The following is a 27,504-nucleotide window of genomic DNA, read 5'->3' as shown; positions in this document are numbered from 1 at the left end:
ACCACCATGCTTTACAGTGGTGGTGATGAAATTTTCACCGTAGGTCTCGTTGACTTCTCTCCAAACATAGCATTTTTTGTGACTATAAAGTTCAGTTTTGGTCTCATCACTCGAAATGACTCGGCTCCAGAGGCTGTGAAGCTTGCTGTACTGAAGGCGAGTCTTTTATGGCATGGGCTCAATAGCTGCTTTCTCCTGGCAACTCAATCATGCAGGTCGTTTGTGTTCAAGTACCTCCTTATTGTCCTTGAAACAACAGCACTTTTTCTAGAGCAGTTTGTATTTCTCTTGAAGTTGTTTGTGGTTTTTCTCTTTGCATCCCGTACAATTCTTCTGGCAGTAGTGGGTGAAATATTTCTTGGTTTACCTGACCATTGACCACTTTATCAGAGTTTGAATAACAATGACTGGCATCTTCAAGTGTTGAGATTTTAATATCCTTTTCCTGCGTTATAATGTTCAACTACATTATAACACAGGCCCATTGTCAGTTCTTTTGTGTTCCCCATGGTGCAGTATCCAGCCAAGTCAGTGCATCATCTCATGAGCTGAGAAACTCACTGACTATTTACACACAGCCACTAGTTATAGTTATAATGAGTCACAGGTGTGGAAACTTTCCTTTCACAGCCATTTAAACCTCTGTGTCTCAACCTGTGTGTTTATAATGAGGCTCCCATTCAAGGATACGTAAACTTTTGATCAGGGTACTTTAGGTGAGTTCAGTCACCATTAGGTTTTAAAAAAAGAGTTAAACGATTATGTGATAATTAATGACTTCACATGACCACTATCCTTAGATAAGAAGAAAAATATTTTTCATTATCTGTCATATTTTCAATATAAATGTATAACAATTTCTTTCAGGGTATGCAAACTCTAGAGTACAACTGTGTATATATATTTGTATGTTTCTGCGTGTTTGTGTGTGCGCAAATGTAGTGCGAGCTGGTCCTGGATGCAGCCCACAGGAACAGTGCAGAGCTGAACGCAAGCCCTCGTCGCGAGGACATAGTCGAGAGCATCATCTTCAAGGCCTCAGATGTTGTGATTGTGCATTTTAAAGACGTGGACCTGAGCTATGCCAAAAAAGGTGAAACACAATGATGTATACTGAAACTTGCTGTGATGCCTCTGTCATTAGTCTTGTCCTCAGTATGTCGAGGAGTGTTGAGTCATGGTAAAGGAAATGTTTTTCTGTTGTGTGGAAGAGTAGGGATGAGCAGCATAATGTGATGGAATACGTATGATGGACAGGCTGCCATGACGCTGTGCATTAACATGGCCTGGGTCCACCTTGTGAATTCTCTACACGCTCATGTAAAAGTTATTTTTTCCTACTGGAGAAATGTTGCAGGAATGCAGCACTGTGCCAGTATATTATTATTTTTCTATAATATTATCATAGGTTGGTATTAGTAAGGATTTGGCATATAACAACTGCATAACAACTACACAGGAAAAATATATAGAGAAACTGGATTTTCTTCATTATTTTAACACTTGGACAGTACTGCTTAAAAAATCAATTCACTTTTATTTTTATAGCAGATTCAACATTGGATATAAATTTGTCTCCAATGATCAAGTCAGAGGCAAAAATAAAAAACCCTGAGACAATATGAGACCCTTATGTTTTAGTCAAAATGCCATTTGTTACTTAAAATAATTGGATGAAAACAGTAATGAAGGGAAAAATAGATTTAAAAAAATGTACAGAAATCATGCTGTCTTAACTGTTGGGTCTTTGTGTAACTTTCAATTAAATACATTCCCATTGTTCTTTAAGGTTTCTGTATACCACAAACATTTCTTAAACATTACTATACTAACTCTTATTCACGCACAAAAGAAGCAGTTAGTCTTTTAGTGCAAGGTGAGTAATATTTTATGTAAATGTCTTCTAATATTTTGGGCAGCTTGAAGGATTCTTCTGCTTTACACAGAACTACATTCAGAACCATTTTTACCTTTCTGTCTGGTACTTTTTTGAATGATTTATTTATTTATTTTTAAAAATATTTTTCATTGCTTTAAAATCTGCTCAATTTTGTCCAACTGACCCAGTCTTTATTCTGTCTGTCTCCTCTTTCAATGGGCGTAGTCTCATCAGAGCAAGGTAATCTGGCTTATTTATCTTACATGCCATGTGTTTGTGTTATAGATGACCATGACTAAAAGATAAAAGAATTATGTGCTATAGTCACTGATGGATTTGCATAAAAATCTGATCTGTGCTAGTGCTAGTTATCTTTCTTTCTTTCTTCTTACAAATTTTCTTTTTAAGTTATATTACAAGAATGACTGAATTTACATTAAAATACAGGATTTTAAACCTAACAAATTAAATTTTAACATGAAACAGAACTGAGTAAAATACTAGACCACATTCTTAAACAAACCTGGAGTTTGGATTAAATTTAACCTATTAGTCAACGAAAAGGCCTGAAGATCCTTTAGTGTCTTAAGAATATTTGGTTTGTGTTTATCATTTTTTAATATACAGTTATATCTTAAAAGGGCTGTTAAGGTATTTGACCATTTTCCACCTCTTTTCTACTGAAGTCTTTCAGCCTCTGGAAGGCTGTTTGAATTCCCACTTATCCATTTGAGGCAACAGTATATGACTACTGAAATTAACATCCATGCCTGCTAATATTTTGATATGAGGACGAATATAAATGTCATAGGGCAAGAGATTTGCACTATTACAATTTTTTTAAACGGCTAAAGCCGATCATGTTTCAATTTTTTCATTTAAAATCAACTACTGCGCTTGTGTGGAGAATATTCATGTCTGTGTTTTCCCCTCACAGGTTTAGTGAATGTGTACTGTACACGGTGTTAATCCAATGAGAGATTAATTACATTCTTTTGAACTTTGTACCTTCACCATGTTCACACATTTTATCCCACATATGACCTTGTGCTGAATATACGTAGCTGACATTTAGTAAAATGTTTGCTGTGCATTCAGTATTGTTCATTATTTTAGATTAGACTTACATTTTACATCATATTATGTCTGTGAATCACTTATAATTTCTTTTTTTCTTTTTATTACACCAAGTGTATTTCATGATTTCATTTTATAGTAGTGGTGTTATTATTGTTATTGGGTTGTGTTTTCTCTTGTGCTCTCTCTCTCTCAGCTTTATACCAGGTTATATAAAATTGAAGCATAGTGGTACCCAATAGCACCAAGCTGCTTTCACATACCTATATTTCTCTTATTTTAACAGTGTATCAGTTGAAGTAGTTCAAATACAACATTAGACTTATTTAATCTTTGACCCCCACCTAAATGTTTTATTTGCTCTTACAAGGAATATGATAGATGGCTTTCACATTTTGTGCATTATTAAATAAATATTGGTTTATATAAAAAAAATGTAAATCTGTAAATGTCTATATATAAAATTTCCATGCTTCTTCACAAATCTGATAATCCTTCAACTGACATGCCCATCTTGTGAGTATTGTTTGTTTGTAATCCTCCAAATCCTACTGTACAGAAAGAATCCAGCTTGTTATATGAATACATATTCAGGCACACGTCAGTACAAAACCCGACCTAACATCTGCATCAGTGAACAAAGTCTCCCCTGCTGTTTGTAATAAAGTAATCAAATAATGACCAGTGCATCTTTACTGAGCATAAAACCTCTACTTATTATTTTTGCCTTCACCTTTGCCTTTTTTTAAAAATACATTGTATATTTTGTCTTTGAGATAGATAACCTTGCAGACCACTCAGTAAGCACTCGTTTAAATGGAGAACATAAAGAGAAGGATTTAGAGCCTTGGGATGGAGGAGATCAGCATGTCTCCGGTAGCTTGGAGTCTCTTGAAACTGACTTGGTAAAGATTCCAGGCTTTTTAAACAGCTCAACATTGTTCAGAGTTCTGGCAATAAAATAAATAAATTGTAATTCATTGAATTATGTCATTTTCACTCTCTTCTTAGTCAAATGGTTGGGACCCTGATGACATGTTCAAATACAATGAGGAAACTTATGGAGTGAAGTCTACTTATGATAGCAGTCTGTCCTCATACACGTGAGTACCTTTATTTCTTGTCCTTAGGTCAACGTCTGTGTTGATTTTTGCATTTTTAAAATCCGCTTGATTCTCATTTAGAGATTTTGTATTTTAAAAGATTTGTTTATATGAGATCCGAAAGTATTTTATACAAATGCTGTCTAAACTTCTAGTTCAGGTTAATGCAGCTTTTATTTTATATCAAGTTATTACATGCAAGTTTATTTTATGTCTCTTTTAATGAACTAACCTTCCAGAGTGCCACTGGAGCGAGACAATTCAGAGGAGTTCCTCAAACGGGAAGCTCGCGCAGCTCTGCTTGCTGAGGAGATTGAGGCCAGCGCTACCTATAAGGCCCGTGTGGCACTGGAGAATGATGATAGATCAGAAGAGGAAAAATACTCGGCTGTAGTGCGGGACACGCACGCACTCAGCAGGTCAGATCTTAGACACCATGTTGACAATAATTAAATTTCTGTATATAAGTGATATGGTCACTGTAGTCTAAACAACCCACCAATTAACACACTGTTAGGGCAAGACCCGTGGTACTGAGACCCAGACTACACCAGCCTATGGGTGGTGCGTGTTCAGTTGAACTGCAACTGTGAACATACCTTGTACTCTGGTGTGAACTTGTTCAGGAAACAAAGTAACCCTTGCATTAGCCGATGACGACTGCGGTGTACTGTGAGTGGCAGGGGAATGTTATGTGGGGTTGTACAGAATGAAGTGTCCCTCCTACAGCATTTGTCTGGTATCAAACAATCATATTCTGATTTGAACCATACCAGGTGTCCCTGTTGTGCAAACCACCTAATTATGGTTTTTACTGGGGAGATCAATGTCCTGATAGTCCATACAAAAGGGATACAAAAATTTTACGTTGTTTTATTTGTATAGCACTTGTAATGGTAGATGTCACAAAGCAGCTGTCACTAATTCGGATGTAGCTTTAGATCCCTAATGAGTAAGCCAGAGGTGACCGTGACAAAGATAAACAATATATAAGGACGAATACTGGAGATTAACTAGACTCCAAACCCATCCTCTTCAAGCTGACACCAGATGTAGAGGAGTAAATAAAATTGGTCTTTTCAGTATGGTAATTGTTGGATGTAATGTGAAGCCTGCTACACAAGCCCCACGTTCTGTCCAATTTGCATCAATTGCTGCCGTGCACAGATAATGATGCATATCACATCAAGTGACTTGTGACAGAACTATAAATGAAGACCAGCTTTCCCCTCAGAACACGTAATTATTTCTAGAGTTAAAAATATCTTTCTGTGGAAACATGAGAAATTATTGTTTTTATGTTCTGGTGAATTATCATTTTGTAACCAGGACCATAAAATCATGTTGAACTATTAATATTTACACACACAGTATTGTCTGTCCTTTATTTAAAAATACACTTGCATGATCAGCCGAGAAGAAACTATAATAAGAGCCTTTAATAAGAGCTAGGTAAGAAATTCATCAGTACTCACCTGCCCCTTTCCAGTCAGACTTTCATGCGTGTGTCTCATGCTTGAAAACTATTACAGTATAAAACCAACCAAACAATTGTAAGAATGGAGTGTAAGTTGAATTAGTTAAAATTAGCTATATAGTCTAAGCTTTAGACGGTTCTTCAGTTACTGTAGTCAGTGATATTAGGTCATCATCACTTTCACAGCAGCTTATTTTCAAAGTATTCAGTATAGGTTAAAGCTTCAGATGCATTTGTGTTGCTAGATTTTCCTGTCCAAACCTTTTGCTTCCTTCAAAAGGGAAAATAAATACATTCCGCCGGGTCAGAGGAACAGAGAAGCAGGACTGTCATGGGGAGCAGGACGACAGAACTCGCCCAGACTGGTGCAGTGCAACCCTGGACCTCCTACGCCCAGAGCTTCACCTCACGAATACAACAGTGTTGTCAATGGAGGTAAGGTTACTGCGAAATTGGTGGCTTGTGACAATCAGATACTTAAACTGGAAGAATTTTTCCCATAGATTTTCACTTTTATTAATCAATTTAAATAACAAAAGAAACCCTTTTAAACATATTGCTGTTCTGAGTTCAGCAGATCTGCTGAGATTTCTGGACATTAACATCATGCACCACTGCAGGTGTTGGATCTCATCACACAAAAGAGCATGTGGCTAATCAGAGTGTTGGAAGTGTCAGAACACATCAAACTGACCTTTAACAAATTTTGTAGTGTTATTTTTTTTTCGGATTTCACACTTTTTTTGTGCTTTAACACATGTTGTCATATGTACACTACTATCACCATCATCATGGTTAATACAGATCTGTCCATTGCAACCAGACAGTGCCAGACTTTGTTATAAACCATTACCAAGCTGGGTGTAAACCTTAACCTTATTGTTAGTTGCTGATGCAGTTAGAAATATTTAACTGAGGTGGGACAATTGAACATTTCTCCGAGATCAGATTTTTCTGGTTTTGCTAAATTTATCTGTATACTTGGTTACTTTCACTGTGAATCTCTTCTTCCCATGTCATTTTGTCCTCTTGTTTTCTCATCTGCTTCTCAGCTGTCAATTTGAACACAATGCTTTGTCCATATTTTTAATAACCTCAGCTACTCAGTTTTGTCTAAATGTCTAAAAATCTGTATGAAGTCTCAGGCTGTTCTGCACAAGCTTTTAATATTTTAATGGCAAAAAATTTCATAAAAGCCATCTGTGAAATTTCCCGCAGCTAACCTGAACTCCCACTATACACAGTGTATTTTATTATATTCTCTCTTCTTGTCAGAAAAATTGTATTCATTGGCATTTTTTACTTTTTGACCTGAATCCCCTTTTCTCATGTTCGGTCTCTGTTGTATATTATTTACGTCTTTGTCGATTTTGTTTCTGCTACCCCTCTCTCATTTGTTTTCCTCATTCACTTTCTATCAGGTGCCCAACATTGGCTCTCTCGCTGTCCATCTCCCTCCTCTCGCCCTTCCTCTCGCTACCAGTCAGGCCCCAACGCCACCCTTCCCACTCGGCCACCCTCCAGACCCCCATCCAGGCCCTCGCGGCCCCCCTCTCACCCCTCTGCCTATGGCTCTTCAGCACCCCTCTCCACTCTGCCCAAACACCTCTCCTTGGAAGGTACTAAAAACACCTGGAGTGGGCCGCCATGTTTTTTTTTTTTTTTTTGCGCTTTGGCATGGAATGTGCTGCAGGTTCACAAATCTGTGTACTTTTAAGTAACGGGTGTGGATTTCTTTGATTTGTTATTTTTGAGTGAATTTGTGTATTTGTAACATCTCACTTTTCCATCTCTCTGACTCACTGTTGTTGATTAAGCACATGATTGTGCCATTTTGTCAGTCTTGGAAAGAAATAAGCCTTGTTGAATAACAAGGATAGCCTAACAAGGCTCAGTTACACTTTCTTTCATGGCTTTAGTCTTGCAAAAGGGTTATTTTACTGTCACGAAGACCTAATGAGCTACAGGGACTGATGGATAAAATTGATGCAGTTGTACTACTTTACATTTATTACTGTAGCACTTATGTTACTGTCAGATTAGAATCAAGGAGAGCCTTGTTTTTTTAAACATTTGTGCTTCAACCTTGTCTGCCAATTTCATATTATTCAAACCTGATAAAATGTTTACCAACTCGTTCTGAATTAAGTGAACTGAAAACCCTGTAACAGACAACTTGCCACAAAAGATAGTAAATGCTACAAATCTGCAGATTTGCCTAAATTTTCACCATCCTGACAAACTTTTACAATTGTTTCTGCTTGCAAGCAGTTTCCTTAATGATCTTCAGTTTGTTCACAAATTCACTGATATCTAATTGGCAAAGAGCTCAGAAACATGTGGGTTGTTTACATGTAATCCACTGGCACTCAGCAGCTTTACTCCATTGCTTTAGGTTTTATGTATGTGTCTCGTATTCACAGTGGATTTGGAAAGTATTTTTCAGATTTGTTTTTGCAGCCTGATACTACAGTTGTTTAAATTCATTTTTTTACTCATTAATCTACACCCAGTAGTACCCCATAGTGACAAAGTGAAAAGTGCATTCTAGAAATGTTTATACATTTATTATGAAGAAAAAAGTTAAATATTTCATGTACAAAAGTATTCAGACCCTTTACTTGATACTTTTTTTGTCATGTCAGTCTGAGGCTTTGAGCACTGTGGAACAGCTTTTTATTAAGAATCTCTCTGCTTTGCTTTCTCTAAACCCTGAACAGTCTCTCAGTCCCTGCTGCTAAAAACACGCACACAGCATGATCCTGCCACCACCATGCTTCACTGTTGGGATGGTATTGGGCAGGTGGTGAGTGGTGCCTGGTTTCCTCCGGACATATTGTTTAGAACTGAGGCCAAACAGTTCAATCTTGGTTTCCTCAGACAAGAGAAATGTGTTTCTTACAGTCTGAGAGTCCTTTAGGTGCTATTTTGCAGACTGGTCTTTTTCCAAGTGGTCTTTCATGTGTTTTGCATTAAAGGGAGGCTTCCTTTAAGCCGAGCTCAATGGAGGTCTTCAGTGATTGTTGTCGTTTTGGAACTTTGTCCCGTCTCTAGGTATAATAAGATCTCAGCAATGATCAAGAGAATTGGGACAGACCTGAGCTAAATTTCAAGTGTTGTTGCAAATACATATGTACATGGGGCTTTTCAGTTTTTTCTTTCTAGTAAATTTAGACATTTCTAATGTTTTGTTTTCACTTTGTCATTATGGGGTACTGAGTGTAGATTAATGAGGAAAAAATTCATTTGATTAATAGTGTCAATATCAGCCGGCAACATAACAAAACTGAAAAAAGTGAAGGGGGTCTGAATGCTTTCAGAATCTGCTGTGTATATGGCAGAAGTTGCAGTATTTTAAGGTGGATATGTATCATAGAGTTCCAGTTTTTTATGCAGCACATAGTACTCCAGTACTCAGACAGAGCTGAATTTGTATGTAATGGTCTATTAGTTCCTAGTTCCAGGAGCTCGACTATAAACTGTTGTGGAAAGGACATTATTTACATTTACATTATTTTCCTGTCACTCAAATGAGGATGGCTTCTCTTCTAAGCCTGATTCCTCTCAGGGTATCTTCTTCATATCATTTCCGGTAGTTTTTATTTTTGCCACAGTCACCTCAGGCTTGCTAATTATGTGTAGATGTTAGGGATAAATACTAATTTAAATAAAACTTTTAACATTTTTATTCTGTTTCTATGCTTCCATATAGCTGCTTTGAGACTGTGTCAATTGTTAAATGTGCTATACAAATAAATTTATTTACAAAAAAAGCATTAATTCTCAATTTTCCTACTCAAGTTATTGTTAGCAGTGCTACTATTGATTCTATGTGTACTTTTTATCACTGTGCATGACTGTGCAAATTTTCAGTTAGTCAGTTGTCACAATTCTTGAGTTATTGAGTTATGGCTGCATCAATCAAACACAAAAAGACTGTGTTCGCATACAACACACAGGCTACTTGCTTATAATTAGCTGGGAGCAGTCCGACTGAACACAGAAATATGTTCCTGTATTATGAACTTTATCACAAAGCCTTGTTGTGTTATTATGGCTGCTACTTCCCAGGGAGGGTGAAAGCTTCTGTTGGCTTTATCTGACATGGTTTAAGCCAGCAAACCCCATTTTTTTGTACCGTGTTGTAGGACATGAGCTCTCACGTGCCTATAGTTGGCCAGTGACCGTTTACATGAAGAATAAATATATTAAAATGCTAGCTTTGTTATTTAATGGATGATGTATTTCTGATTGAGATCAGTTATTGTCATTCAGAATTGGGTAATAAAATAAAACTCAGAATCAGCCATTCATTTAGCAGCAAAATGCATGAAATCGTTCAAATGCAGTTCAAGAGCTTCAGTTATTGTTCACATCAAACATCAGAATGGGGAAAAGTGAGATCTCTGTTTCTTTAACTGTGGTATGGTTGTTGGTGTAAAGAGGGACTATATCTGAGTTATTGTAATCATCTTGGCAGCTTGAACTTGCCAGATTTTCTTTTCACACCATTCTATGTAAACTCTTGAGACTGTTGTGTGTAAAAATGCCAGGAGCTCAATAATTTCTGAAATACTCAAAACAACCCATCTGGTGCCATCAATCGTGCCTTGGTTAAAGTGAGAGAGGTCATACATTTTCCCCATTCTCATGTTTGATGTGAATTTCATTTGTTGTGCTGCTGCCACGTTGTTGTCTGATTTGATAATGCTTAAATGAGTGTAACAGGTGTTCTGTTGAAGTGAATGGTGTTGGTGAAGTAGATACTTGAGTGTTTCAATACAGTAGCTCTTAATCCTAAACTGACATCTAAAATTCGCTCAACCTGAGTCATGCGCATGATCTTTTTGCACAGTTAATGGCTGCAGACCTTATTTTCAACAGCAGTTCCTTTGGCAGTTTTTGGGGATTTTAACTCAAAATCTTCCATCAACTCAGAATTTTCACCACAGAGACACCGCTTGTCTTCACCATCCTACATCCAATTTGAATTTTTATCATGATTCTTTGATTTATAGGCCCACCAAGGATGTCTCCGAAATCCCAGAGAACCCCTAGAGCACACAGAATGCCATCCTGCCGGGGTGCTGGCCCTCCTGGGGTGGAGTTCATGTCGCAGGGTGGTTCTGGGGAGGCCTCAACCACTCCTCCTGCTCGTAGCAGCCCATCGGGTGGCACTTGGTCTTCAGTGGTCAGTGGAGGTAAGGTATATGAGTGCCATTGCTCAATACTTATTAACCAACATTTTAAGCTGGGTTAATTTTTAAGCTCAGTTTATTATTAGTTTAAAAATAATCACATTTTTAGTCTGTTTCTTTAAACTTCTTTAAATAAGTTCCTAATTTGTTTAACATTTTAAAAAGCAAATAAAATTTGACATTTAACAAGCTTTAACGCTCCTATTTTCCTCCTATGCAAATTAGGAGTGCCGAGTCAACTTGACCTTGCTGCTTATAAAAAATTAAGTATATATGATAGCCTTTTTTTTTTTTTTTTTTTTACCTTTTTAGTCTAACTTGTTTCCAACATATTAACATATACTTTGCAAATATATTTAAATATTTCTATATTTGGTATAATAAACCTTATTTATATACAAAAAGGCCTCATTTTTTAGTAAAAAAAAAAAAAAAAATTTGAATTATTTTCACTATAGAGGCACAAAAGTTCATGCACAATTACAAGCTGGTATATTTCAAAGGCAGGAGATTTGGCTACGCACACACACACGCACACACACACCCACACACACCTCACTCAAAAACATGGCATAATTTCATGTGAGGGGGGCACAGTGGCTTAGTGGTTAGCACGTTCGCCTCACACCTCCAGGGTTGGGGGTTCGATTCCCGCCTCCGCCTTGTGTGTGCGGAGTTTACATGTTCTCCCCATCCTCGGGGGTTTCCTCCGGGTACTCCAGTTTCCTCTCCGGTTCAAAGACATGCATGGTAGGTAGATTGGCATCTCTGGAAAATTGTCCGTAGTGTGTGATTGCATGAGTGAATGACTCCTTTTAGGGTGTATCCCGCTTTATTGCCCGATGACGCCTGAGATAGGCACAGGCTCCCCGTGACCCGAGGTAGTTTGGATAAGCGGTTGAAAATGAGTGAGTGAGAGAATTTCATGTGAATAAAACTTCTTTTACACTCCTTATGTTTTTTTTATTATACTTAATTTATGAACAACAAACCTTATGAAATTATGCCATGTTTTTGAGTAAAATAAGCAGAAATTATTAAATATTATTTTGGATAACCACTGACTGATAAATGTCAAACATTACTCAGCATATCTCCAGGCCAAAGCTGACTGATGCAACTAAATTTCTAAATAAGAGAGAGGAAACATATGATTTGCAAAACACATGTATTTTATTTTTGAACTTCTTTATAGAAATGTGCGTGTGTGTGTAGCTTGTTGGTAGATCAGATTTTTCCCCCAGCTGAACAAATGCATATGACAAGTGTGGAATATTTACAAATGAGTAGCTTTTGTTTTTTCTGGAGGCCTAATGAATTGCAATGCCCAATGCTTGTGTGCGTGTGTAGCATCATTTCCGTAAATCATATTTTTCCCTCTGCTAGGCAAAGGCATATCGAAAGTGTGAAATATTTACAAATGTTTTTTTTTTCTTTTTTTTCTGGAGGCCTAATGAAATGCAATGCCCAATTTGTGTGTTTGTGTGCGTTAGAGGCTGACATTTTTTCAAGATGGGAACCAAAATCACTATTAATCTCGTGACTGGAACGGGACAGGAAAAAATGTCAGCAGGAGTGGGCGGGACCAGGAATACACAAATATACTTTTGATATAAATAAAAAATATAATCTGTTTGCTTTGGTATGGCTGGTTAAATGAATGACGTGCTCCACACACCCGTGACAGTTGGTGGCAGTAATGTATGCCAACCACCAATAATATAAGAGAAGGCGTCTTCCCCATACACTCTCTAGAAGCTGCAAAAATGAAAAATGGAGTCGTACCCGAAACTCACACTGCTACGACTACTCTGGGGGAAAAAATGACTGTCGGGATCACTTCTAGAGGCTGACATTTTTTCGAGATTCCCGCGGGTCACGGGAGTGAGAGGGAATGGAGTTATTCTTCTGGGATTGGCACGGGACAGGATTTTCCCCAGTATTTTTTTGCGGGTTTGGGAGGGGACGGGAATTTTTTTTTGGGAGTGGAACAGGGAGAGGTTTGAAAATCCACTCCCGTGTCACCCTCTAATGTGTGTGCGAGTGCGTCTTAGTGGACATTTTATGTGTGCATTTTTGTGTCTGTATGTATGTTCATTTCGCTGAAAAGTTCAAAAGTGTGACCTATTGCCCCACTAAATGTGGCCGGGTCAAACTGACTCGGGAGGATCCAAACTGCAAAAATATATAGTGGTCCGAACACATGGTTCAATGAAAATAGACAAAATTAATTTTACTTGCAAAGTTCATAATTTGGAAAATTTCAGGCAAATATGTGGAAGAAAACCCAAGTTATGACACATTAAACTTTCATTAAACCTTCCAACAGGTTCAGATAGACCCGAGGAAAATAGGAAGGTTAAATAAATAAAATGTTGGTTTAAAATAATAGCTTTTTTACAGGACACAGACCTCGTTCTCCTCGGCAAAATGTTGTGGGCGGAGTGCCCCCTTGCCCTTCCTCCTCCTCGTCTTCTCCACTCGAGTCAGTAGGCATGCTCACTTCTGCAACTTCACCAATTTCAGCAAGTCCTGCACCTAACATGGCTGCAATACCAGTAACTGAAGGTTTGGATCTGTTTAAAACATGCAGGTTTGGGCTTGCTTGAGTGTGGATTCCAGCCTTAAATGTGAAAATTACTCTTGTCTCTTTTTCTTTGGGACTTTAGCAAAAGAAATTAGGCACAATTCTCCTTCGGCCAACAAGGAGAACGTGAAGCCTGTGGAATCTTCCCCAAGCAGTAGGCCAGTTGTTAAAGGTGTGTGATTCCCCCAAACTCCCCATCCCTAGGATGAACTGATACTCCAGATTTTTTTTTTTTTATAGAAATTTTTGTTTTTGAGAAGTTACTTGATGCTTCAATTTATCATGTTTGATGCTTTAGTCAAATCAAAACTGGTCAGATTTAAAGGAATCTGTACATAGGGCAGCCTGTGTAAAAATGTGATTATCATTTAAAATGATGAATGTGTATACAGTCATATGCAAAAGTTTAGGAACCCCTGACGATTTTCATTTATAAATGTTTGTTTGGGTCAGCAATTTCATTTTGATCTATCAAATAACTGAAGGACACAGTAATATTTCAGTAGTGAAATGAGGTTTATTGGATTAACAGAAAATGTGTAATATGCATCAAAAAGAAATTAGACAAGTGCATAAATTTGGGCACCCCAACAGATAAATCCCATCAATATTTAGTAGAGCCTCCTTTAGCAGAAATAACAGCCTCAAGACACTTCCTATAGCCTGTAATGAGTGTCTGTATTCTGGATGAATGTATTTTGGACCATTCCTCCTTACAAAACATCTCCAGTTCAGTTAGGTTTGATGGTTGCTGAGCATGGACAGCCTGCTTCAAATCACCCCACAGATGTTCAATGTTCAGCTCTGGGGACTGGGTAACTTCAACTTTGTGACTGATTCCTCAACATTATTCTAAAGAATCTGCTGATATTGAGTGGAATCATGCGACCCTTAACTTTAACCCTCTGGGGTCTGACCATTTTGGGACACTGGCAGAGGTTCTGACATGCTCTTACATTTGGTCTTTTTTCAGTTATTTCAAAACATATTAATGGCTAATAACATTGTATTCAGCACAAACTGGGCTACAATATTATGCAAGTAAAATGTATGTACATGTTTGTATTTTTAAGTAAATGATGTTTATGCATGGGTAGTAAAAAAAAGAAAAAGAAAAGATGCTGAAATAGGGCCAAGAAACACGTACTAAACATTTGTTCACACACAATAAAGTTCTCTACTCTTGTAGAGTTGATACTTTGCTACAAAAAGATGTGAAAACCATTTTACCCACTCATTCACATGAAACAATACATTTATTTAACTTTTGTAAGACAGTTTTTGTCGTGTAAAGGCAATATGCAAGGGAGGGTCAATGATCATGAATATTGATGATTCACACCTGAGGAGGCCCAACCCCTTAATGGCTTAGTCTGGATTGTATTGACAAAAGAATGAATGTGGGGAGACTTAAAGAGAAAATCTTTTGCTTGTAGTGTAATAAAATAGTGTACAATGAAGTACAAAAGACTTAAGATTTTATTTATATCTGCACTTGACAAAATAAGACTTTTATTTTACCAATGTTAAAAAAAACATGAACAATACAATAGAGTCAAGAATTGTATGCAATGATTCAAAATGTCAGCTGCAAATGTACAGTTTGGTGTGCATCTAAAAATACTTTACATATAAATTAAATATTTATATAAATATAAATTTGTTAAATGTTATCATGCCATTGTTCAAAACAGTTCCTATTTAACTGAACACACAAGGGAACATTACATGTTTTGAATTTCCAAGGTGTGTCCTGTCTTTTACCATGCACTGTCTTGAAGCGCACACATTTATTCTTTATTGTTCTCGCAGGCGCGTTTTTGGCGCTTTTTTCCTCTTCAACGTGAAATGCACTTAAAATACTCCGTCATTCATAATCATACACATACATGTAATACATCATTCGAAACTGTGAAGTGTCTACTTTTATATGACTGCCTTCATAATAACAACAAAATGCTGTGCTTTTGGCAAATAAAGAAAATAACCAGGGTGTGCATTCAGACATCTGTGTCTCCTTGACCATCTTCCTGAAACACGTTACAAACATGAACTGATAACTCCGCCAATACTTATCACACAAACATGATACATGTGTCTAATGAAAGCCTGAAATGTCTACTTTTAAATGAGGTAATTAAAATCGAAAGCAAATATTGTCTTTTTGTGTAATCTGTATGATTACACGAGTGAATGAATCTGTTAAAACTTTGTGCTTCTTATAGCATTGTTTGGGGGCGTAGATCTTGTTTGCATAGCCCGCTCCAAAAAAGCGCCAAAAAAGCGCCTGCGAGTCTGTCGACCCCAGAGGTTTAACCAGATTCCCAGTACCTGCACTGGCCACACAGCCCCAAATTTTACTGTGGGTAGCAAGTGTTTTTCTTGGAATGCTGTGTTCTTTTGCCACCACACATAACGCCCCTTGTTATGACCAAATAACTTAATCTTTGTTTCATCACTCCACAGCACCTTATTCCAAATGTGCGTTTGCATACCTCAAGTGACTCTGTTTGTGGTGTGTGCACAGAAAAGGCTTCTTTTGCATCACTCCCCCGTACAGCTTCACCTTGTGCAAAGTGTGCTGAATTGTTGAACGATGCACAGTGACACCATCTGCAGCCTTTGCCTCTCCAAAATTTTACGTGGCCTACCACTTCTGGCCTTAACAAGAACTGTGCCTGTGGTCTTCCATTTCCTTACTATGTTCCTCACAGTGGAGACTGACAGCTTATATCTCTGTGATAACCTTTTGTATCCTTCCCCTAAACCATAATGTTGAACAGTTTTTGTTTTCAGGTCATTTGAGAGTTGTTTTGAGGCCTCCATGTTGCCAAAAGTAAAAGAGAACAACAACTTGCTATTGGCCACCTTAAATACCTTTAATTTCATTTCCCGAGGGCAATTTTGTTGCAGCATACAAGCATATCACACAAAAAAACAGAACATAAAGAAACAAAACATTCACACAATTTACAAAAGAATTAAAAACTTTACCTCGTATTTAAAAGTTTAACAGCTGATGGGACAAATGAATGTTTGAACCTATTTGTTTTACTAATAATGATCCTGTACCTAATACCCGAGGGGAGAAGGTGAAACTCATTATACATAGGGTATTTATACATAAAACATACTCATGAGTGCTTTGTCCACATTAAATGACTTTCATTTCTGCAGACAATACAATCTTTGCTGCCCCCTCTTACACAAAACCTCAGTGTTTGGAGAAAAGGACAATTTGTTGTCCAAAAAGTACCCAAGTACTGTTCCACACTCACTCTCAATACTCACTCCATTTATACTAGTTTGTTTAAGTTGAGTAGGTTTCCTCTGAGTACTAAAATCAGTAATCAGTTCCTTAGTTTTGAGGCCATTTACTTTTAAGAAAGCATTTTGACACCAGCTCAAAAAATCATCAACCACAGGACCCTGCATTGTGTCCTCCTCACTTAGTAAACTGACAATTACAGAATCATCAGCAAATTTTAAATTGTGTCTATTTTTAAAGCTACTTCTACAGTCATTTGTGTACAAAGTAAAGTGGGGATAAGACACACCCCTGAGGTGACCCAGTAGATGATGCCAACCATTCAGAAAAGCAATCATTAACTTTAACTCTTTGTGTTCTCTGTACAAGTAAATCTAAGATCCACCCTACCAGACTGTTCACCAATTGTGTGTTCCAATTAATCAGTAAAAGTAGTTACAGGTATTCAAATAAACAAAATGGCAAAGGTGCGCAAATTTATGCACCTGTCTAATTTCGTTTTGATGCATATTGCACATTTTCTGTTAATCCAATAAACCTCATTTCACTACTTAATATTAGTGTCTTTCAACTGAAGCAGAATAATAGTTCTTTGATAGATTAAAATGAAATTGCAGACACCCAAATATTTATAAATGAAAATCATGTAAATTGTCAGGGGTTCCTAAACTTTTGCATACCACTGTAAGTGTATAAGTATGTTATCTAAATTATCCTTTTTTATTCTTTTTTAGGATTTCCAAGCATGCCACCTGATCATAGAAAGCAAATAGACAATTTAAAAAAATTTAGTGTGGATTTTAGGGTAAGTTTAGTTTTGTTCTTTATAACCTTTGCATTTTGTACATTACTCATTAGCTAAGAACTACTCTTCTGCTTGTTTAGTTGCAGTCCAGCACAAATCAAGATCTTGGGGTTGACCCCATGATGTCCAAGTCTCTACGGGACTCTGGAGAGAAACCGAAGGAGTCACCAGGTGATAAAAGTATAACTGAGCTGACAGGACCCAAGGTTTGCTCAGAGTCTTCTGGCAGTGATGAGGTGTCAGCAGTGGTGGGTGTTGGGAGTAAACCTGGTACTCCTCCCTCTCCCTCATCCTCTACTCTCAGCACAGAGCAAAAACGTGTACCTGATGTGACGTCTCAGGGTGTCCAGACTTCTTCACCTGCTGCTGTGAAGTCAGATGATAAAGAGGAGAAGAAAGACCCTGTACAAGAGTAAGCCATCCCCATGTTTAAACTCCATCTACATGACTGCCACCCAAATGTAATCACTAAAAAAACACCATGTCAAGAAACTACACAGTGATGTGTAATTGTGAAAGTGAAGTGACATTCAGAATTCCCTATTCAGAATTTGTTCTCTGCGTTTAACCCACAGTCCAAGGGCATCTCAGTCATGGCCAGCCCAAGAATCGAACCCACAACCTTAGGGTTAGGAGTCAGACTCTCTAACCATTAGGCCACGACTTCCCCAAAGCTTTCGCATATCCCAGGCTAGGGATGTATCGGCGCCGATCCAAGCATTTTGAGTGGATTGGGTATCGGTTAGGGATGGGCGATATGGCCTAAAATCCATATTGCGATACACATTGCAGCCTCTTGTGATAACAATATATATTGCGATATATAAATTATAGTAGAACCATTTCAGAACAGGTTACACAGGCCCTTAGGAAAGCCAAACTGCTAAATGTATTTTTTTTTTTAAGAAATAAAGAAACGTATGTCGTTTTGAGAACATTTATTGTGCAAAAGCAAAACTGTAATTATACAACAAAATGTTGCAGATAAATAAAAGTCTTTCCTTCTAAAAGGCACTATACTTAGTCCTTGGTTCTTAAATGCCACCCAAGTTGCAGAGAACAGAAAAACTGGTGTCTTTTTAGTTAAGGAACATACACTGTGCCTAATTAATACTAGAAGTATTTTCAGTAAAGAAAATTATTTTGTGTAAATGCACAGGTACTTTAAATAAAAACATATTTCAAACCTGCAGCCGAGGTAACACGTTTGGTTTTAAACATTCTTCCAAGTGTAGTGCACATATACTTCAAATGTAAACATTATAAAGTGCTAAATGAAAGCACAAAATAAATAAATATAATACTTTCAGTATAAGGAACATATAAGTCAACTAAAGAAAAGTATAAAAGTTTCTTTACAGTAGTGCCATGCCATATATACAGTAAAAAGTGCAAATGTAGTTTTAGTTATTTTCTTAAAGGACACAAAATATGCAAAGAACAGGAAAAACTGTCTGGTGTTAGCCTGTTAGCTCGTTGGCCGGATAGCTTGTTAGGCTGTTAGCTCTTCCTAATATAAGGAGTACCTTTTGAAAATGACTGTTGGATTGAGGTTTGGATCAGTTCCTGTTTTTTTCTGTCCTGCGTTCTTCGTACTGGATCTTGTGGTTGGCTGCATTGCCTGGCAATGCTGGTGGTATTCAATGACGTGTTTAGTTTTGAGGTGGTAGAACAGATTGTGTTACCGCTCTTAGCTGGAACTTTTGCCCCACACACTCTACAGCAGGGGTATTCAATTAAAATTCAAAGAGGTCCAGTTACTAAAATTTCCTCCAAGCAAAGGTCCGAATCTTATATTGTCTCTTAAAATAGTGTACCCTCATGTTAATAAAATCAATAACGCACACATTTCTATATAATTTATTGTTAAATTTCAAGTGTTTTCAAAGTCTGAACTTGTCTGGCACTTGAATGGAAAACAATCCTGTAGTTGTCTTTACTACATGTCAAGTAACAGACACTGAATTTCTTCTGCATAAAATAAATAAAACGTGCAAACACGGCTTTGAGCAGCCTGAACTTAGGGCCTATATTTCATGTAATGTAAAACATAAGAATCTTTTGAATAAAATAAAAGTGCATTTAATCGATAAGAAAAAAATTAAACAAAAGACTTTTGAGCTGCCCCTTTTTTAATCATTAAATACATTAATAACAGGAACCTTGGGCAAAAGAACATTTCAAGTAAAATAGAACAGGGCAGAATTTACTGAATAAAAGAAAAGTGCAGAGCTTTGAGCAGCTAACTTTTTCCTCTCTGCTTTCCACCTCTCCTTACTCCATTTCCATCTTCCGTTCCTAGTAAGAGAAATGGGCATGTAACTGTCCTGTCAGCAGATTGAATCTTAATGGTCCTTCCAGCATAATTAGGTGCATTACTGCCACCTTATGCTCTGGAGTATGGAACAGAAACAATCTGTTTTTGGCTTGGCTTTTGAGGACGCTCCTGTCATAATAACTGCGCATGAACGAAAGATTTATCTTTTTATCAATATCAAAGAGCTTATATAATCTTATAATATTAAACTAGATTTGTAAAGTTCGTCACGCCAAACTTTGATGTTGGCGTTGACGGTGCAAGTATTCGCAAAGGCCGGTGCATTTTGGAGGCGAGTGGACAGAAAGATTGTGAAAGCTACTGGACCGCTAGGGTGCCAATACTTTTGGGGGTGAGCGGACATGAGCATGTGAAGTGATCCGAATACCTGTGGGGCAGTTCCCCTCATTGTGCTGAGTGTTTTGATATGTCACATGTCCATGTTGTGCAAATTTTTAATTTTCACACCCTTTGTTATAAAAATATGAATACATGAACATGAACTTGCTTAATAACAATGTATTCATGTCTGTCTTCTTTTTGCCCCATACAGGAGTGTTAGAAAATCAACTCTCAATCCTAATGCCAAGGAGTTTAACCCCAGACCTTTCTGCACTCCAGTGAGTATGCAGAGATTACAGCAATGATCTTCATCCACACAAAATGTGCTACAAATTTTGGAATAATAAAAGTAAGGAATAAACAAACAATAGCTGGGTTTTCACTTCATACACTGTTCTCATTCTCAGCCCAAACCAGCCACTACTCCGACTCTGACACGACCCCAGGGTCAACCAAGCCCTTCCATCGTGGTGCAGCAGCCTCCTGCCGTTTATAGCCAGCAGATGTGCTTCCCGCAGATGTACCCACTGACCCCAGTTAGCCCCGGAGTGCAGGTGACCATTTCCCACAATTCTATCTTTAAAAGCTCAGGAATGCCTTTGTTCTCCATCCCTTTCTTTGGGTTGTGTATTAATCATCTGTTTCAGTCTAAGGCCACGTTCACACTGCAAGTCTTAATGCTCAATTCGGATATTTTGCTCAGATCTGATGTTTTTGTTTGGCTGTTCACATTACCTTTTAAAATGTGGCCTATATCAGATACCAGTGTGAACTGTTTGCTGTTTTGAACTGACCCGCATGCGCAAACGAACAATAATGACGTCACACGCAGCACGCCGTTGCGCTAAAAAGTTGGCGAGATTATGGAGGAAGTATTGTATCATCTGGTGCAAGCAAACATATCATGTAATGCTATAATGTGATGTATTCAATGCAAACATTATGAGCTGGTTCACGTAACCACTTTATATAACACTCAACACACACGTTACCAGTCACGTTTGTGTCACGTTTTTGCCAAATGTGACTGGTAACGTGTGTGTCTTAAGAGTGTTGTATAAAGTGGTTACGCAAAGAAAAAAAAAATTGTGACGAATGTCGATGTAGATTGACGTAAAAGTCGCATCAAATCCGTCTTGGCTGTTCACACTGCGGCCACATTGGAAAAAATCAGATTTGGGTCTGATTCAGGACCACATATGGAAGTGGCCCAGATCTGATTTGAAAAAATCAGATCTGGGCCAGATTTGAGTGTTCACACTACTCCTGAAGAAGTCTGACCTGGTCACTTGACCCCAAAAAAATTTTGGGCCACTTTGGGCCACTTTTACCTGCAGTGTGAACGGGGCCTTATACTCCTCATTATACACACTATACTGTATTTTTGGTGTCAATGTTTACACTACCATTTTTTTTCTCTGGCTGCACTTTGTAAGAATTTATTTTAATGTCTTTTGTGATTTTTATGCCTCCTGAAACCCTCCTTGCATATTTATTTCATAGCTGTCTACTAGTTTCATGTACTCTGATTGGAAAATGATGATTTCTGGAGTTTATATGTCTGAGGATGAAGAACATCTTGTATGTAATAAATAAATTACATATAATGTAAAATATCTTATGTAATAATATATGTGAGGGTGGGTGGGTGGGGGTGTAACAATCAATGATGTTTTTTTTCTACTGTGTGAAAACATGTTGCCAGTCATTTAGCGGCTGCTGTGATGTTAAAAGTGAATAAAAATCTTGACTGAATTATCTTTAAATGGTAATTTTGTAGAAACACTACATCCATGTATTTTTGTTTAAGGTTTCCTGTGATATTGCAGTAAAGAAAAGCCTGATGATAAAGCAGTAGTTTCAAATGGTTAGGTGTCAAACGTAAGATGATCACACTAAAGACTGGTTCTCTTTTTCTGTTCCTTCTTTCCTCTCTCCATTAGAAAAGCATTATCTGGAAGGTTTGTGCAATTCTAAACTTTCTTCTTTTTTCCCTGTTGATCATATAATGAGCTGTTTGCTTGCTTATGTGCCCTTGCACATAATTGTTTGCCTGTTTTTTTTTTATCATTATTAATAAGCTTGTATTTACTTTCTATGTTTTGATATGCAAAACACAATTAATAAATAAACCTATAATTTTTTTCTTCTAATATTCATTATTTACAATTGGGGACCTTTTTAATTTATTTTTAGCCATATATGTGTTTTTGCTTCTTTATTAGCCTTTCATGTAGCCATTATTGGTTTATTTGCATGATTAATAGTTACTTTTAATAATTTAAAGAAAGAACGGTTTACAAAATTCATGAGATTTGTTTTTGTACAGTTAATGGGTTATGTATCTGCCTCCACAGAAGGACAGCAAATGTGACATTTTTAACAAACAGACGTGTTTATATGTTTTTTTTTTATTCTATTTTACTATAGTTAGTACTAATTATAGTTAATGTTAAAAGGCAGGTTCAAACAATCTTAGTGTTAATGGTTTAGCATTTGAGACCTGTCACCTATATAAAGGAATCTTACAACATGTTAGACATTCATTGAAGTGTCTTCTCTTACTAAGTGAGCTAGCATAAAGCAAGCATTCTATAAAAAATATAAATCAGTTGCATGACGTTTGAGGTAATGGTGTGACACATAAAAATGGTCTCATGTGCAGTCATTTGGGTTCTAATTTGAGGTGCTTTTTTTTTTTTACTCTTCACACTTTTCTCATGCTTGCCCCAGGCAGGTGAGGTCTGTCACAATATAGCTGAAAATCAGACAGACTAAAACTGGACTTCTAGATACCACTGGTCTATTAAAATATTGTTGGTTGAAGGCTGAACTTTGTGTTTAATTTCTATTTCTTCTCCCTTAGACTCCTACTGTGTACCATCTTCCAGTTCCTCACATGACTGTAAGCCAGTCCAAGCCGTTCAGACAAGGTAAAGGTGAGAATGCATTTTTTCACACGTGTGTATGCGCGTGCATGTGTGTGTCAGTATGATGGATGTATTAGTCAATTTAGTCTGTGCATCCTTTCCATCTTTATGAAAAGATGCATAGAACAAAGCACTATTATTAAATACATCATTAAATCATTTTCAGAAATATAGAAAGTTTTTGTAAGAACGAAAAGAAATAAATTAATAATTTTCTTTGTAATACTTACTTCAAGTACCCAGTATGCCACAGCAAAGACCTGAGCAGCATCACCCAGCAGGCACATCACCCATGATGCACCCTGCCACAGCTGCAGGTCCCCCAATTGTAGCCCAGAGCCCAGTGTACTCCACTCAGTACTTCACCTGCAACCCTCCACAGTTCAGCAGCCAGCCGCTTATGCAGCAGATGCCCCACTACCAGTCCCAGGTATGTATGGGGTACAAGTTTTAAATACACAAACTTGTATACATATTAAATGTATGAATGAATACCTGCATCTCTAAATACATCAATCTGAAATAAACTTTAAGTGCCAGAGACTGTTCAAGTACCAATATAATACTAACAATGTGCCAGAACGCTATTAATTTCCATTAGTGTAAAATTAATAAAAAAAGTTTTTTCTCTTTCCAGGCCCAGCATGTCTTCAGTTCTGTTATGCAGGGAGGTCCCAGGATGATCACCCCCAGCCATGGCCAGCCCAATCTGGTCTCCTCCTCCACTACCCAGTATGGTGAGCAGACCCACCAAATGTATGGTAAGAACACCTCCCCTTCCGAGCAATTGCATTATATTTTTTTGTCCTCTGCCTTATGTTATTTTCTAACTTCCAAAATTTCCCTGGGTTGTTTTCTGTTACATATTGTACCACTTATGCACATGCCTACTTTCTGATCCGGTGGATTTTCCAGCCACAGTAACAACTGCATTTCTTTTGTTCTTTCTTTTAATCTCAGCCCCCATTCACCAGCAATACCCCCATCCTGGTGCCACCCTTCACCCACATCCCCCTCAACCCCCACAGCCCTCTGCCACACCCACAGCTCAGGCCCAGCAAAGTGGGCAGCATGCCGGCACAAACCACGCTGCTTCCAGCCCCGTCCAGCACCCACAGCACCAGGCGTCTCTCCACCTGGCCAGTGCAGCTCCCCCACAGCAACAGATGTACTCTGCCTTGACTCCAACCCCACCCTCCATGACTCCTGGTCCAGCTCCTCAATCCCCACAGGCCGTGTACATCCACCCTCAGCAGGTTCAGCACTCGTACAATACCAACCACATGGCTCACATGCAGCAGGTCAGTACTTCTAATTTTGCTCGGTTGTTTTTGGTAACTATTTTACCAAGTCTTCTCTGCAAACCCCAAAATATAACCCACACTACTCATGGAAAACCAGCAGTACTGTAAGTTTAGAAGGATTTGTGGGTTTAACAATAGGAACTGACTCGATTTAATTATCTGCATCTCCACATCAGTGAGTCTCATTAATTGAGGACATGAAAGTTATTTTTGACATTTCTAAGTAGTTTTGCTGAAACATTTTTGTGGTTTTGGTTAACAAACATAATGTATGTTATCAACAGGAAAAAACTCAATTTTTTATTTTTTTGTTTTTGATGGTTCACCAGATCTTTTTCATCAGACTTTCAAACAATTTAACTCAGAACATGAAAAGTGAGTTGCTTTTTAAAGATGTACGTAAAAAAGTGATGAAATCCTCTTTCTCTCATTTCATTCACATTGCAGGCACACATGCAGTCAGGATTGGTGCCTCCACATCATGGTACTCCATCACACCCTGTCATGCTGATGGCCACACAAGCACCTGCAGGCCCCCAGAGCACACTCAACCCAATTCCTGTGTCCTCAACCACACATTTCTCCTACATGGCACATCCTTCAGGTATGAAAAAAAAAATACTCTGAAAATCTGTACTTTTACTTGGTTTTTGGGGAAGGGTTTGGCTAGTGAGCAAAAGGATACGAGTTAAAATCCTTGGCCCACCGCTCGCCCATGAGCAAGACCCTTAACCCTCAGATGCTCAGGTGTATAAATGAGATAATGCCAAAACATAAATGCATTACATTTACAGCATTTGGCAGACATTCTTATCTAGAGTGACTTGCATTTATCTAATTTATGCAATTGAGGGCCTTGCTCTTGCTAGGTGTGGCAGCTTGGTGGTGCTGGGATTTGAACTGACAACCTTCTGATTAGTAGTCAAATGCCTTAACCACTGAGCTACCACATTCCCCAAATGTAAATTTTGGCATGGGTAAAAGTACATAAACTGTGCAATTTGAACATTTTATAAAATTGCCTCCCCCCTTCTTCTCAGTTCAACCTCACCATCAGCAGCAACTATAAAGGATGAAGATATTTTGAACTGACTTCAATGACGTGCTCTTCTCAATCCCTGTGAGCTACTGGCAGACTGATCCTTCACCTGCTCCTTCTCTACATGCCCAGTGAAATGGCAACTAAACTGTCTGTCATGCTGCACTGCACTTCTGCTAATCTGAAATTAATGCTAATGAGCAAAGTTGCGGTGAACAGATGTTTTTTAACACAAGTTTTAACATGAAAGGGACTGTTTTAGATGCCATGAATGAGAAACTGAATGTCAAGAAACTGGATCTTGCATTTTGTTTGCACCTTCTAAGTAACAAATTCTTCCAGTGAATTGACAGTATTAACATTACTGTTAAATGCTGCTGCTATTGCCATGTTCAGGAACTTGGGGTAAATAAATACGTACAAAGCAAAAATGACTAATCAAATTAAACAAAACAAAAACATCCAGTGATTTTAAAATGTTTGGCGAAAATGATTATTTATTAATCAAACTGAACTGGCCCCAGTTACATCTGACTGTCATAAAAACTGCTAAGTTAAGGGGGAAAATTTACTTTGTAGATAATATAAATGAATTTAAAAAAAAGAATAAAAACATTAAAAAAGTTGTAAAAACTGTTAATGACTTTTGTTTGATCATTGTGTGTGTGTGTATGCATGTGTGTATGTATATGTGCGTATACATATATATTCTGTATCTACTTAACATGTGTGTGTATGTATGTGTGTATATGTATATATACATATACATACACACACATGTTAAGTAGATACAGAATAGCCATTATAAAATGGCATGCGGTTGAACCACCATGAGAAAAGCTGCTCTGAGAAAACCACCGCTCTGAGAAAAGCTTTCGTTTTTTGTGGCTGATGGAACAGTAAAAGGTTAAACGCCATCTTATGATAGCTAGTCTCTGATGATGTGAGGTTTTCATTATGGTCAAGATGTGATTAAAATATCATGTAAATAATCATCTATGACCCTTACATTCGTGATGGATAAAGACTTGTGCCTTGTGGGTGGAGGAAAAGAAGATTTTTTTTTGTCTTCACAGTTCTCAAAGTTGATCTATTTTTATATTTTAATTGCCTGGAATCACTAAATGCTTCGCTCTTGCAGATTTGCTCCTGGATTCAGGTTTACATGTACAGGAATTTGTCTTGGTGTGTTGGTGCATAGTAATATAGAGAAGTAGCATAAATATAAGAAACAATGGTACGTAAAACTAAAAAAGGGTTTCAGCAGAAAGATTTACAAAAGAAAACAAACAATAAAGCAGGTAAATATTCACACTTGGTTTGAGCTGCTCCTGTTTGCTGCTTATACAGAATATAAAACATTCTCACACTCAGCTCTCCTCCACTGCTAAAGCATGTTATTCTATGAATAAGTCTCTTTGATTTTTTTTGAGAACTCTTGACTAACACTTAAATGAACTATAAAGAAAAACAAGAAACGGTGTTAAATCATGAAAATGACTTTTATTGCACACAATTGTCATATTTAAGTAACAGTGATGTATAAAAAAGTGCTATAATAAATAGTTTACTTTGTGGTAAAAAGAGCAAACTTTATCAAAAGTATGTACAAAACTATAATAAGGCATTAAACATCCAGTCATGGTTCAATACCCAGATGAACACAGATTTAAAACCCTTCCCATATACCACACACTTCAACATTATTTTATCAAAAATGTTAAAATTATTTGTAAAACAAAATCATATAAACTTCAAACTCAATTTCTCTCAAGCAAAAAAAAAAAAAAAAGACATTTTGATGATGGCTCTGAGGTGATAAACCTAAATAAATGTAGATTATTTGCAACTTAATATTTATCCTCCTTGTGTGGTCACAGAATGTGCCTCAACACAGCATGACGGCCATCGTCTTTAAAGCTGGGAATCTCCTTCATGCAGTGATTTGGCTTTATAAGCAACCAGAGAGAAGGTTTTGGCTTCAGTGCACTTGGCTCGGCATGTCAGGTTGGTCTTTCTCAGGAATAGTCCAGTCCAGTCTAATGGGACTTAAGGAGCACTTTCTCTCCCTTTTTGGCTGCCACCTTTCTGTGTCTGTCTGTGAACATTTACATAAAAACGTTAAAGCTTACAGTTTTATTAATTCCATATTTTTCCCCTTTCTGAGTGCTCCTTTAT

The 27,504-nt window shown here is 37.5% G+C and overlaps 2 protein-coding genes across 16 annotated transcripts in view; one reads left to right on the top strand and one right to left on the bottom strand.

Moving 5' to 3' along the window:
* Window positions 1–25,962, top strand: part of atxn2 (ataxin 2) — a 41,930-nt gene extending 15,968 nt beyond the window's left edge. The window contains exons 5-26 of one of the 10 annotated variants that reach the window (XM_027145626.2): window positions 943–1,093; window positions 2,105–2,119; window positions 3,737–3,861; window positions 3,968–4,059; window positions 4,299–4,478; window positions 5,817–5,971; window positions 6,958–7,155; window positions 10,555–10,737; window positions 13,138–13,302; window positions 13,404–13,493; window positions 17,324–17,394; window positions 17,475–17,806; window positions 20,265–20,331; window positions 20,461–20,607; window positions 21,557–21,634; window positions 21,997–22,014; window positions 22,920–22,986; window positions 23,220–23,413; window positions 23,621–23,744; window positions 23,944–24,284; window positions 24,735–24,891; window positions 25,328–25,962. In XM_027145626.2, the coding sequence (XP_027001427.1) occupies window positions 943–1,093; window positions 2,105–2,119; window positions 3,737–3,861; window positions 3,968–4,059; window positions 4,299–4,478; window positions 5,817–5,971; window positions 6,958–7,155; window positions 10,555–10,737; window positions 13,138–13,302; window positions 13,404–13,493; window positions 17,324–17,394; window positions 17,475–17,806; window positions 20,265–20,331; window positions 20,461–20,607; window positions 21,557–21,634; window positions 21,997–22,014; window positions 22,920–22,986; window positions 23,220–23,413; window positions 23,621–23,744; window positions 23,944–24,284; window positions 24,735–24,891; window positions 25,328–25,356 (2,979 nt within the window). In that variant the 3' untranslated portion in view covers window positions 25,357–25,962. Of the gene's footprint in view, window positions 1–942; window positions 1,094–2,104; window positions 2,120–3,736; window positions 3,862–3,967; window positions 4,060–4,298; window positions 4,479–5,816; window positions 5,972–6,957; window positions 7,156–10,554; window positions 10,738–13,137; window positions 13,303–13,403; window positions 13,494–17,323; window positions 17,395–17,474; window positions 17,807–20,264; window positions 20,332–20,460; window positions 20,608–21,556; window positions 21,635–21,996; window positions 22,015–22,919; window positions 22,993–23,219; window positions 23,414–23,620; window positions 23,745–23,943; window positions 24,285–24,734; window positions 24,892–25,327 lie in introns of all 10 variants that reach the window. The other 9 variants (XM_027145625.2, XM_027145634.2, XM_027145627.2 and 6 more) reach the window with 9 other exon arrangements.
* Window positions 25,963–26,809: 847 nt separating this feature from the next.
* Window positions 26,810–27,504, bottom strand: part of cntrl (centriolin) — a 53,116-nt gene continuing 52,421 nt past the window's right edge. For 5 of the 6 annotated variants that reach the window (XM_027145688.2, XM_027145694.2, XM_027145689.2 and 2 more), the window contains one exon: window positions 26,810–27,424. In XM_027145688.2, the coding sequence (XP_027001489.2) occupies window positions 27,308–27,424 (117 nt within the window). In that variant the 3' untranslated portion in view covers window positions 26,810–27,307. The remainder of the gene's footprint in view (window positions 27,425–27,504) is intronic. The other variant, XM_027145691.2, reaches the window with a different exon arrangement.

This window comes from Tachysurus fulvidraco, chromosome 9, assembly GCF_022655615.1.
Source record: "Tachysurus fulvidraco isolate hzauxx_2018 chromosome 9, HZAU_PFXX_2.0, whole genome shotgun sequence".
Lineage (NCBI taxonomy): Eukaryota > Metazoa > Chordata > Actinopteri > Siluriformes > Bagridae > Tachysurus > Tachysurus fulvidraco.
Note: the sequence above shows the minus strand (reverse complement) of the source record. Positions and strands in the feature narration are given on the sequence as shown.